This window comes from Phoca vitulina, unplaced genomic scaffold (assembly GCF_004348235.1).
Source record: "Phoca vitulina isolate PV1807 unplaced genomic scaffold, GSC_HSeal_1.0 scaffold4, whole genome shotgun sequence".
Taxonomy (NCBI): Eukaryota; Metazoa; Chordata; class Mammalia; order Carnivora; family Phocidae; genus Phoca; species Phoca vitulina.
This window is the reverse complement of record NW_022589707.1, coordinates 25432772-25445978: the sequence shown is the minus strand read 5'-3', so window position 1 is coordinate 25445978 and position 13207 is coordinate 25432772. Positions and strand designations below refer to the sequence as shown.

Below are 13207 nucleotides of genomic sequence, written 5' to 3'. Positions count from 1 at the left end.
ACAGGCTTCTTGAAGGAGGTCGAAGAACTGATGGAAGCAACAGGGTGGCATTCCAAATTTGAGCGTAGAAGAAGAAAATAAGGCAAAGAGAACTCAGAATCAAGTAAGATATATAGAACACTCGATACATTAACATTCATTGTGCTTCCACTAGAATAGCAACTCAAACCTTTTAAAATAAGGAACCCTTGTAAATGTAGACAATTGTGTCAGGTTGAAACTATCCCTTATCTCTCACCAGACTCTAGGAGCTCCTCGACCAATGAAATATCTCCTGTGGTCAATGCTTTTTTAAATGTTTCATTCTTTTCTTCAGGGAGTAATGGCCCTTTTAATTTCTAAAAAAGATAAAGTTAAAAAAACTGTTATACATATTTTCATTTCCACTACATCAGAAAACAATGACTGGTTTCAGGTACATCTTTTTTGGGGGGCGGGGGGAGTGCAACATACAAATTCGTAAGGAATTCATGTCTAAAATTATCTTTAAAGGGAATGGGTGTAATGCTATGGGTCCAAACCCAAGTGAAGAGCTACATCGACGACCTAAAGAAGCATTTGATGGAAAGCACAAAAGGGAACAGGAAAACCCCAGGTTTGTTGGGAGTCTATAAGCCTGTATTTCCACTAGGGATACACAGGCAAGCAAGAGGTTTCACGAGGTCGGGCCTTCAAGGGCCAGGGGGTGTCGATCCGGGTGCGGTCAAAAAAATGCCTCCTAGGCTACCTGAACCGCCCGGTCGAGATAACCAATCTCCCAGCCGTCATCCTCGCTCTCGCTACTCTCGCCTCCACCGGCCACTGCCAGCCCGCGTAGCGCGGCGGCCGCCATGCCCGCCATGCCCGCCGACCTCTAAGCACACTGCACCGCCCACCCGCTCCCCTGGCGCCTGCGCACTGGGGGAGCACGCAGGGTTGCGCGGGAAGGCGTGCGTGCGAGCAAGAGGCCTTTTGCGCCCTTAGGCGCAGGCGCGTGGGCATGCGTAGTGGCCCTCACCTTCCCTCTATCCAGCAACCAGCCCTGTGGTCTAGGGAGGTGCAACCGTGCCTAAGGTGGTAGGGCCGGTGGACCTGAAGCTCCTGACAAGGTTCGGTCCCACGCTTCTAGCCACTGCTTCCATTCCTTTCAGGGACTTACTCTTCATTCTTTTTAGGGTATTTGTTTGATGAAGTTCTTGCTCTTCAAGGAATGCCCTACTTTCGGTGGAGCATAATGGGGATTAAAATGCCAAGTAAGACTAGGCTTTCTCCCTTATCACCTTCAGCCGCTCCCTCGGGATGAGGGAGAAAGCCTGTCTAACCAGCGACCCCCTGGGAGAGGGACAGCTCTTGGTCACAATACAGATAGGAGCACCATCCTTGCATTCAGAAAGCCGTCAAACGGTAGTTGACAAAGGAGCCAGGAGAAAATACCATCCCAAAGGAAGAATTCTTTTTCCTTTAAATTTCATGTGACCTCAGATCTCAGCTTAGATTTGGAAACTTCAAACCATCAAAACACCTTCCCAGCTAGACACTATGGATGCCCTAAAGGAAAAAGTCAGTCAACAAAGGGGGAGTTTGGGGAGAGAGTGGATCAAAGTGCTAGGAAGAAGAAGTGATTTAAACGTTCAGAGAGCAAGTAAATAAACAACTCCAGGTGAAAGCCACCCAACCTCAAACTGGCTTTTCTGCATCTAACTTCTGGATGAAATGGTAACACATTAATTATCTTTGCCACAGAAAATTAGATCCATCAAGAAGTAAGTCACGTTTGTATCCCTCGAGATGATTGTTTTTAAAAGATTTTATTTATTTATTTGACGGAGAAAGAAAGAGAGGGGGGGGGAGCACAAGCGGTGGGAGCAGCAGGCTCCCTGCCTGAGCCACCCGGGCGCCCCCATCAAGATGATTTAAAAGGAAAATAGCCATATACCATTCTTCAAAAGTTTTTGTTGTACTTTTTTTCTTAGGGAGTCTCCAATATAAGATTTTGAAATTGTTTCCTTAAGATACTTTCACAGATAAGTATTTTTAAGTAGTTAGGTTATTTTGGGCCCCACCTTTTCTAAATGCATTCCTTCAATAAATGTTATGGATTGTTGAGTACAACTAGGCACAACTAGGTTTGGGGAGACAACATCAAAGATAAACCAAGCTGCCTCAAGGAGCTCACATTTTAACCAGGAGAGACAATAAGCAAGCAAACAAATAAATAAAGTTATTGCAAATTAGAGGTGCCACAAAGGAGGTAAGTGTGCTGGGTTTCTGGAATCAAACCACTTAGGTTTCCTAGCCAAACCACTTATTGCTGTTAGCTATGTGCCCTCTAGCAACTTAGCCTCTTTCTTCTGCTTCACTTTCCTAATCTGTAAAATGGAGAGAATGATAGTACTCACCATATAGCATTGTTTGAATAAAGTAAATAAAGTCATGGGCTTGGCATAGGGTTAGTCTCAATGTAAGAGGTAAATAAATTTTAGCTACGACTATTATTGTTATTATTTTCGATAAGGTAGTTAGACCTGAGTAGAATTCTGAATGACAAGGAGCCAGCCATAAAAAGTCAGAAAGCAGAGCGTTCTGGCAGAGGAAATGGCTAGTACCAAGGCCTGAAAGCAGGAAAAAGCTTGCACCCAGGCCTGAGACTAAGATGGGCAAGTGAGACTTCTTTAAGCTGGTGGCATCAAAGGCAACCATACTGTTTTGCATCACAAGCAAAATTTAGGAAGCACTTCCTTCAGGAAGGACCTTGCAATTCTTATATTTTGCATCTGGGCACCTTACTTACTTCACCTTCATCCTTGCCCTGCTTGGACCAGAAAGGAGGCTTGAGGTTGGACCATCATGAAGGAAGTGGTGTGTAATGAGAGGACCTTATGGGACTTAAGTAAGTAGTTTGGATTTTACTTTAAGAACAATATAACATTAAATATTTTTCAACTAATGAAAGACATTCTTGTGTGTGTGTGTGTGTGTGTGTGTGTGTGTGTGTGTGTATTTGAAGCACTCAAACTCTTTCGTAAAGAAGGTTTTTGGTCTGAGCATTTGGCTAATTAGTGGTACCACTTACTAAGATAGGGGAAGACCAGAGGATAAACTTGAAGATGAAATGAGCATCTCAAAATTAACGTATTCAAAATGAAACACTGAAGTGTAGCTGTCAAGTGGGTAGTTGGATGTTCAAGTATGGAGCTCAGGAGAAAGACTGGTCTTAGAGATATAAATTTGGGAATTATACCCATATTGTTATTTTATACGCATATTGATTACACACAATAATCAATACACATACTGATTATTAAAAGCAAGATTTTTCTTTTTTGTAAATATACATGCTTTTGATTGAATGTTTGTGTTTCCTTTCCCCTAAAATTCATATATTGAAACCTAATCCCCAAAATGATGGTATTTGGAGGTGGGGCCTTTGGGAGGTGATTAGGTCATGAGGGCAGAATTTCATGAATGGGATTAGTGCCCTTATAGAAGGGACCCCAGGAGCTCCCTTGCCCCTCCCACCATGTGAGTACACAACCAGATGCTCTATGAACCTGGAAGTGAGCTCTCACCAGACACTGAATCTGTTAGCACCTTGATTTTGGACTTCCCAGCCTCCAGAATGGTGAGAAATAATTTTCTCTTATTTGTAAGTCATCCAGTCTGTGGTATTCTGTTACAACAGCCTGAACAGACCATGACAATAGATAATTACAGAATTTATGTGGAAAGGCAAAGGAACTAGAGAGCTAAAACAATTCTGAGAAAGAGGAATAAAGTAGGAGGAATTTCTCAACTTGATTTTAAGTCTTAATGTGTAGTTACAGTAATCAGGACTGTGTGGTATTGGAGAAGGGGTAGACACATAGATCAATGGAACACAACAGAAAAGCTAGAAATAGACCCACACAAGTAAGACCAAATGATTTTTGACCAAGGTGCAAGAACAATTCAGTGGAGCTTCCTTAACATCTTCAACAAAGGATGCTGGATCAACTGAATGTCCATAGGTAAAAAAAATGAACCTATCTAACCTTCATGTCTTCTATTAAAATTAACTCCAAATGGATCATGAACACAAATGTTCATAGCAGCATTATTCCTATTAGCCATAAAGTGGAAACAACTCAAATGTCCATCAACTGATGAGTGGATAAACAAAATGTGATATCCATACCCTATATATTAGTTTCCTAGAACTACAATAACAAATTACCATAAACTGGGTGGCTTATAACAACAGAAATTTATTTTTTCACCATTCTGGGGGCTAGAAGGCTGAAATCAAGGTGTCACCATCACCATGCTTTCTCTGATGATTCTAGGAGAGAATCCTTCCTCACCTCTTCATAACTACTGGTGGTTGCCTGCTGGCAATCTTTGATTTTCCTTGCCTCCTGGATGCATCACTTTAATCTCTGCCTCTATATTTATAAGGCATTCTCTTCTGTGCGTCTCTGTCTCTACATGTCTGTGTTGTCTAAATTTTCTTCTTCTTGTAAGTCATATTGGATTTAGGGCTCTCTCTAATTCACTATGACCTCATCTTAACTTGATTACAAATAAATTCCTATTTCCAAATAAGATCACATTCACAGGTTCTGAGTGGCCATAAATTTGGGGTAGGGGGCACTATTTAATTCAGTGCACTATACATATCGCTCAGCATAATGTTTTCCAGATCTACACTGTGGTATGTTCTATACTTAATTTTCTTTTTATGTTGAATATTGTGTGGTATTGATTTCAGAAGGTGATTTCAGAAGGTGGCAGGATCCATTGGAAGGTCACTACAATTGTGGGGCACCTGGGTGGCACAGTGGGTTAAGTGTCCCGACTCTTGGCTTTGGCTCAGGTCATGATCTCAGGGTTGTGGGATTGAGCCCTGTTTCAGGCTCTGTGCTCAGTGCAGAGTCTGCGTGAGATTCCTCTCTCTCTCCCTCTGCTCCCCCTCCCTGCACACAATCTCTCTCTCTAAAATAAATAAATAAATCTTTAAAAAGAAAAAGAAGGCTACTGTAATTGTGAACTGCAAAAGGACAGGAAAAATGGAGAGGAGAGGATACATTCAAAATTTATCGTGAATTGAAATCAATAGGATTCAGGGATTGTATATGAAGGATGAGGGAGAGAGAGAAGTCAAAGCTGATGTGGTAAGAACACAGGAAAAAGAAAATGTTTTGAGGAAACAGATAAGTTTTCTGCCCAGAGGTCTGAAATGCCTGAGGAATATCCATGTCCAGATAAGGTCGGGAGCTCCCCAGAGAGGCCCAGACTATCAATTTAGCCTTAGAAATCATCTTCCTAAGAGGTAATAATGGCTCTATTAGAGCGATGATATTGTTACAGGAGAAGGGATAGGATGAGATGATCGAAGGGCCAAGAATATCCTTAGGGAATGACTTCTTTTAGGAAGGCACCAGAGAAAAAGAAGCAGCAAAGGGGACTGAGAAATAATAATCTTAGGGGCAGAAGACTAGGAAGAAATCAATGCCTCAAAAATCTTACACTGAACTATAGCCTAAAGATAGAACGATAAAAGCAATAATGATAATAAATTCATTTTATTGTACTTCCTATAGGCCAGTCACTGTTCTAAGGGCTTTACTTGTACAAAGTCAGTTAATACTCTCACAGCCCGATTGAGGTACATACTATCTCAGTTTTACAGAAGGGGAAATGGAAGCACAGAGAGGCAAAGTCATTTTCTCGAGGTCATCCACCTGGTAGGGCTGGGATTCTAACTCAGGAAACAGCTCTGCAGTCCATGCTTTTAGTCATTAATTACTATCTAATACTGAGGTAGCACTTCCCTGTGCCCTGACACTCATCTAAACATTTTTTTTTTTTAAAGATTTTATTTATTTATTTGAGAGAGAGAATGAGATACAGAGAGCATGAGAGGGGGGAGGGTCAGAGGGAGAAGCAGACTCCCCGCTGAGCAGGGAGCCCGATGTGGGACTCGATCCCGGGACTCCAGGATCATGACCTGAGCCGAAGGCAGTCGCTTAACCAACTGAGCCACCCAGGCGCCCTCATCTAAACATTTTATATCCATTAACTCGCATAATCCTCACTGTAACTTTTTGAGGTATGTGCTATTTTAAAGACACATTATAGAATATGTCTATTTTACAGTTGAGGAAACTGAAGTACAGAAAGTTGATCTAAACTGCCCAAGATCATGCAGCTGCTAAGTGGGACGGTCAGAATTCACACCAGGCTCTGGCTCCAGAGTGGGAAAGGGATGCCCACAAAAGCACTCTCTCCTTGTGGGGGGGATACACGTTTTGCCCGTGGGTGTTCACTTTCACACTGTAGTGCTCCTTTCCCAAGCTGATTTCATCTGACTAATAAATCAGACTCGGAATAAATGTTGACTCATTTACAGGTTAATCACGGCTTCATTCCTGGACAGATAAGAAATCGGTTATTTAGTTTTGTCTGAAGTGATTTGGGAATTCCCCCAGGGTGACTTCCTGGAGTGGGTCAGAAAGCCACCTACCCACATTGTTAATAGCTGTAGTGTTCTGCTTGGTTCAATGATGACAGGAGACTGGTAAAACAAAGAGGGCAAGAAACTAGCAGGATCCGAGAAATAAAAGTTATTCAAATTTAGGTTCTCCTTAGTTCCTGGGCATTTTTAGTTTGTTGTTTAATTTTTAAGCTTTGACTCAGACATGAGTGATGATTAGCTAATACAATTCATTATACCATTACACATGATGATGCTGTATATTGTGAGGAACTTGTTTTAAATTTAATGTTATCACATTTTAAAAAATAATTCTTGCTTACTTTCTATAGTGATATGTGTGGTATCACTTTCAATAATTTGAAAATATTCTTTTTTAAAAATTTTATTTTATTATGTTATGTTAGTCACCATACATTACATCAATTTGAAAATATTCTGTTGGGATCCCTAATTCTTAATCCCATCTGTGATCCAGTTGGGTTAACTGCCTCTTTTAGGGATAATTTTGGAGGCATAAAAATGGTAAATACATTTTTTTCATTATTAAAATTCATGTTTCATTACTAAAGTTCACAAGACAGTCAAGGAGAGAGAGAGAGGCAGTATTTAAAAATTATTATATGGTATGAATTGATTCCATAAATACTTACTGGGCTCCCATTATATTTTCTAGGCATAGAGGATGAAGTTGCAAGGAAGACAGGCTAAATCCTTAATCTCCGAATGTTTAGAGGGTAGTAAGAGGAACAAACAAATATATAAATAAATATTAGGTAATGATAAGTTCTACGAAGAAAAATTAACCGGGTGAAGGGGTAGAGAGTAATGGAGGCAACTGGGATTTTAAAATCGGGATTTCAGGGAAGACCTCTCTGAAGTATTCTTCTTAGTGTGATAGGAAGTTACAAAGATTTGATTTCTTATTTTTAAAAAAGATTTATTTATTTGAGAGAGAGAGAGTGAGCAAGCAGAGGGAGGGGCAGAAGGAGAGAATCTTTTCAAGCAGACCCCACACTAAGCTCAGAGCCTGACGTGGGGCTCAATCCCATGACCCATGAGATCATGACCTGAGCCAAAACCAAGAGTCAGACGCTTAACTGACTGAGCCACCCAGCTGCCCCTTGATTTTCCATTTTAAAAGGTTATTCTGGCTACAAGGAGAAAAGTAAGTAGGAGGACAAGAATAGAATCAGGAATACCAGTCCGAGTCTGTTACAATATTTTAAGTCCTCAACCCTACCTGTATATTAGAATCCTCTGGAGGTGATTCTAGCCAGACCCAATCTAAACTAATTATGTAAGAATCTCTGGGAATAGGGTCCAGGAGTTGATATTTCTTAAGGCTCCTCTGGCAATTTTAATATGTAGCCAGGGTTGGAAAAGGTTGTGGAAAAAAGATGTCAGGGGATGGATCTAGAGCAGTTATCTATATCTATTAGGAAAATATAAAAAAACCCAGAATGTTTAATTTAAACTATTAAAACAGGAATGGATCTTCATCTGGATCTATTTTCTTCCTTAGGAATATGGTTAGATCAAAGAACAAAACACATCCTTAAACAAAGAGGAAAATAATCATCAGGAAATGATGAAAATGGGTATTGGTTAACAAGCATTAACCAATATAATACAAAGAAGTAATGGTTAATGAAAATGTTTGTTTGTGTCATGTTTATTTCTTCAAATATTCTGATATGTAGCCCAGGTTTGAAAATGACTATAGAAGGATATGGGAGGCTGGATCTGGAGCAGTTATCTCTGTAGGTGGCTAGATGTCGGATACAGGGTATGTATGTTTTGTGGAGGCATCAGGGAGATGGAAAGTGAGCTGAAAAAGAAAGATGGGGTCAGGATTGGTCTTCAAATTTAGTCCTGAAAAATTGAGTGAGTGATGATTGAATGGGAGAAATGGGAGAAAATGGGTGGAAAAGCAGGGATATGTGTGTCTCTGTGTGTGTAGGTGTGGGTGGCTATTGAAATCAAGAGTATCACTTTGTACTTCATAATGTAGAGAGTGCTAATCAACTCTAAAATGGGGTGTTAAGTAGAGAGTTAGATAGAGGTTCACAACTGAATTATCAGTTTCCTGAAATAATTGTCTTCAATTTTGTATGTTTCTTATTTATATTAACTAGAAAATTTACCCCATTATTTACTTCACTTGTAAAGGCAGCCTTTGTACATTAAAAAATTTTTTTCCATGTAATTTTATTTTAGTTTTTCTTTCTAGATTTTTAATGTATACTCACAAAGCTACTGTACTGCAGATAGGCATCATGTAAGAGAGTGCCTTATGAGTATGGTTACCCTTACTTCCAACAAAACATTATGGATGTAGACTTCTGGGAAATAGTAGAAGGTCATAAATGCCAGAATATTTTTGCGTCAAAAACACTGCAAAAATTTACTAGTTTTTTTTAAATTTAAATTTTAATTTTTTTAAAGGAATTAATAGTTAGCTAGCTAATTATGAAATTCCAGAGCAACTTTTCCAAAACTTACTCAACTAAAGAGCATCTTTAAATTCATGACATACTGATGAACAGTAAGAGGAGCTCAACAAATATAAGGGGCTCCTGAATTAAAATAGATAGCAGAAAGTGGGCTTTTAGATTGTTACAATAAACAATCAAATTTATCCTGTATTTAAAATGCAATGAATTTTAAATAATATTACAGCTCTATATTGAAACTGTAAGACAAGACACACAAACCAGACAAATACAGATCATGAATTAATGAATATCAAGTGGGTGATATACACAACATGTAATTAACTGCAAAATAAAACTTATAGCTAAAATATTTTGAATATTTACCATTGCTAAGAACTATGCCAAGCATTTTACATGTGTTAATTCTATATCAGTTAGAAATACTTTTTTTTTTTTTTTTTTCCAAGTTGGGAATACTGTTAGCTACAATATTCAATATCAATCATTGAATAACACACAGTTCATTTTTCTCATGTTAAAAGGAGTCTGGCAACTGACATTGGTTTGGTGGCAGTGGTTTCTGGCAGCATTTATCCTATCCTTTTGGCCTTGTCCTCCTAGTTGTAAGCTATCTCTCTCAGCTCCAAGCAGTGTGTTTGTGTGGAAAGCCAAAGAATGGAAGGAAAAGATGGTCCCGGTCACATCCGTCTCCTTTTATCCGGGAAGGCAATGCCTTCCAAAAGCTCCAACAGATTTCTGCTTTTGTTTCCTCTCCTGACACTGTCACTTAGCATCCCAACTTGCAAGGGAGATTGAGAAATCGAGTATTACATTTTTTTAGGCTTCATAGTGGAGCAGGAGAAGGGAAAAGAAGGTTGAGGAAGGGTGTTGGGTTAAGCAGCCAACAGTGACTGTCACAAACCCATGTCATCCTTATAAAAACCCTACCAAATGGGTACTGTTTTTTATTGCCATTTTACAAATGGGGAACTGAGACGTAGAGAAGTTATGAAACTTGACCAAGGTCCAAAGCTAAGAAATGATAGAACCAGGAATCAACTCAGGTGGTCTGCCTCCAGAGTCCACGCTCTTCTCAGCCACCCCTCTACATTATGGAAATAAAGCCTTACATGATACTGCATTGTGTCTTCTCGTGTGAATGTTCTCTCATATCATGTCCTAACATACTCATGAATGCCATGTTGTTTTTTACAACAGGCAAAGTATTACTTAAAAATTAAATAAATATTTGCTATTGCAGTTATATTTTCTTACTTGACTAATAATAATAAACCCCATAGTTAAATTTGTAAAGACTCTCTTTCAAAGAATTCTATGCATTTTCATGCATAGTTTCATACCTGTGATTTCTTCATAAATCCTGTAAGAAAAAGACAGAGGTAGGTATGACCATTTGCATTTGATAATTGAGAATACTAGATCAAGGTTGTGTTAAAGGGATCAGAGACTTAAACTCAGATCTACGTAAAGCCAGGGCATTCTTCATTAGACACCTGCAAGTATAGGTGTTTTTACTTTAGGACAAATTTTAAATAAATTTACAGAAGAATCAAACTAGTGTTACATTAAAAATTTTCCTACCTAGGCAAAGGCTTAAAACTTTAAAATTGAGCATGTAAGAGGTGCCTGGATGGTTCAGTTGGTTAAGCACCTGCCTTCAGCTCAGCGCATGATCTGAGGGTCCTGGGATAGAGCTTCACATCGCATCAGACCTCCCTGCTTAGCAGGGAGTCTGCTTCTCCCTCTGCTGCTCAACGCCCCCCCCCCCCCCACTCGTGTTTTCTCTCTCTCTCAAATAAATAAATAAAATCTAAAAAAAATTGAGCATTTAAATATATCTTCATTTCCTTTCTTAACAATGGTCTCTGAAGTACCATATTTTATAAGAGCTAGTTCTATTGGTTGCTTGAAATTTTGACAAATTTTTATGGCTCTATTTATATAAACTATTACCCCAAGTAATTGTAAATTTTCTGCAGGAAATGAATTGTACACTTTGTTGTTATTGCTTGAAAGAAATTAAAAACTCACCGATATCATTTATGTCAAGTATTTTTTCGGTTGGAGTCAATCTTTTGTTTCTTGTAATCAAATTAATTTTCTTCCTTACTAATTTTTTCCTTTTCTAATAGGCAACATTGACTTTTTAAATTTCTACAAAGTTTTGTAAATAAACAAATAGATCATTATTTCCCTTTAGTAGACTTCTTGTTTGCATACCACCATGTCAAATAGCTTTCGTCTTTCAGTGTTGTGAGTTTATGGAAGATGTCAATTTAACTCTGGAAAACGGATTTATGCAGTCATTGCTGCCATAGAATACACATAAAACAGTTGCTGTGAACTTGTAGAAAATGACCTCTGGCACATATCATTTTTATCATTTCATATCATTTTTATTATTAAAAAATTTGTATTTATATGTGTGCAGTAATTAAAACTATAACTTGCATGTTTTCGGCTTAAAGCTATGTTTGGAATTGTTATATTAACATAGACCAGTAGTGTAGATGGAATTTTTTTGGCCTCCAAGAAAAATTTCAGAAATGTACCTCTCACAATTTGTTATTTGGAGAACAAACAGATCTCCAAATGGGGGCTATTTGAATGGTATTTATTATATTTTGGGAGAGAGAAGCAGCTGTCTCCTTGCTCTGACCTGGCTTTATGGCCATTGTTTTTCCTATGTTCTTATACGTGTCCAGATTGCATAGTATACAGATTGGCCAGGCCTATATGAGTTATTAATAGGTAATGAGCTAAAGAATAGATCTTCTAAAACTCCACAGTTTTATGCTGAGTGTTATCAGCAAGATAAACGGAAAGCAACAACACAAAGAAGAAAAGGCATATTTAAGGTGGAAATGGAGTTACTATTGAGCACCTATAATATGTGGGGCCTTTTCCATACTCTTTTATTTAAGTCAGGAAATCACCCTGAGAATTATGTGTCCGCCCTATTTTGCTGGAGAAAACCGAGGCTTAGAAAGTTTAAATACCTTGATTAGAATCACTAAGTCTGAGGCTTGGATTTGAACCCAGTCTCTTTTGTTCCACAGTTGTGCAAATATTGCCTGACACCAAGATAGGCTTTGAGAGGGGCACCTGGCTGGCTCAGTGAATAGAGCATGGGGCTCTGGATCTTGGGGTCATCAGTTCAAGCCCCACATTGGGCACAGAGCTTAAAAAAAAAAAAAGGCTTTGAAAAGCACAAAGGAGTATTTCATATTATACTGTAAATGTATTTACTATAAAATATCATCTGCCAGATAGAGTCATTTTATCAAATTCTCCATTTTTAGGAAGCAAAGGTGAACTATTATTTGCTGGGCAAAGGTACACACAAAAGCCCTGTTTAATGCATTTATGTTTTGCTGGGAGTTGCCTGAAAAGTCTGACTACAGCACCCACTCCTTAGCATGGTGAAGAATGCAATAGTGGAACGCCCTTGGACCCCCGGGAGCACGCAGGCGGAAAGGCTAAGGAGAAAAATACGCTGGTTGTAGGGAAATCCCAAGAATGTCACAACCTTGAGTAGGAGTTAGCACCAGGGGATGGGAGAGAGGGTAGCGAGTTTAATCAAGTAGGCAAAACACAACAAAAGGCAAGCGCAGGCAGAAGATGATACTCGACAACAGAACAACAGAACAGCTGTGGCTTCTGATCTACCAATCTTCTAATGGGGATCAGGAGCCAGGTCATGAAAGAAAGAGGATGAGCAACAACCCTGCAGTGCCCTTCCACTTCTAATCCCCTGCTGCACACGTCGATGCTGCTTCTTGTCACTCTTGGGACCTCAGTTTGTAACACTCTTCCCCTTGCATATTCCTCTTTTTGCTTTCCCTTAAACACACCAGATTCTCTGCTGACTTTTCTTTACTGTAGCTGTTCCTTCTGCCTGAAATGCTTCCCCCCTCCCCGAGACATCCATTAAACCACTAAACTAATCATTCACCCCCTTTATGTCTTTGCTCAAATCTTACCCTCTTCCAAAGGCCTATCATGACCACCCTATATATATGTTTTATATATATGTGTGTGTGTGTATATATATATCATGATATATATATATATGAGGGGGGAGGTGACATATTAACATTGTATTCATTCATTTTAGGTAATGATTTGATATCTGTATATATTAAGAAATGATGACCACAATAAGTTTAGTTAACATGCATCACAACACATAGTTATACATTTTTTTTCTTGTGGTGAGAACTTTGAAGATCTACTCTTTTTTAGCAACTTTCAAATATATAATATAGCATTGTTAACTATAGTCACCATGCTGTGC

At 38.9% G+C, this 13207-nt stretch overlaps 1 protein-coding gene across 1 annotated transcript in view; it reads right to left on the bottom strand.

Moving 5' to 3' along the window:
* The window catches only part of ASZ1 (ankyrin repeat, SAM and basic leucine zipper domain containing 1), a 47579-nt gene extending 46717 nt beyond the window's left edge, over window positions 1–862 (bottom strand). The window contains exons 1-2 of the mRNA XM_032401187.1: window positions 728–862; window positions 239–338 (exon numbers count right to left, since the gene is read on the bottom strand). Of these exons, the coding sequence (XP_032257078.1) occupies window positions 239–338; window positions 728–841 (214 nt within the window). The 5' untranslated portion in view covers window positions 842–862. The remainder of the gene's footprint in view (window positions 1–238; window positions 339–727) is intronic.
* Window positions 863–13207: the final 12345 nt, after the last annotated feature.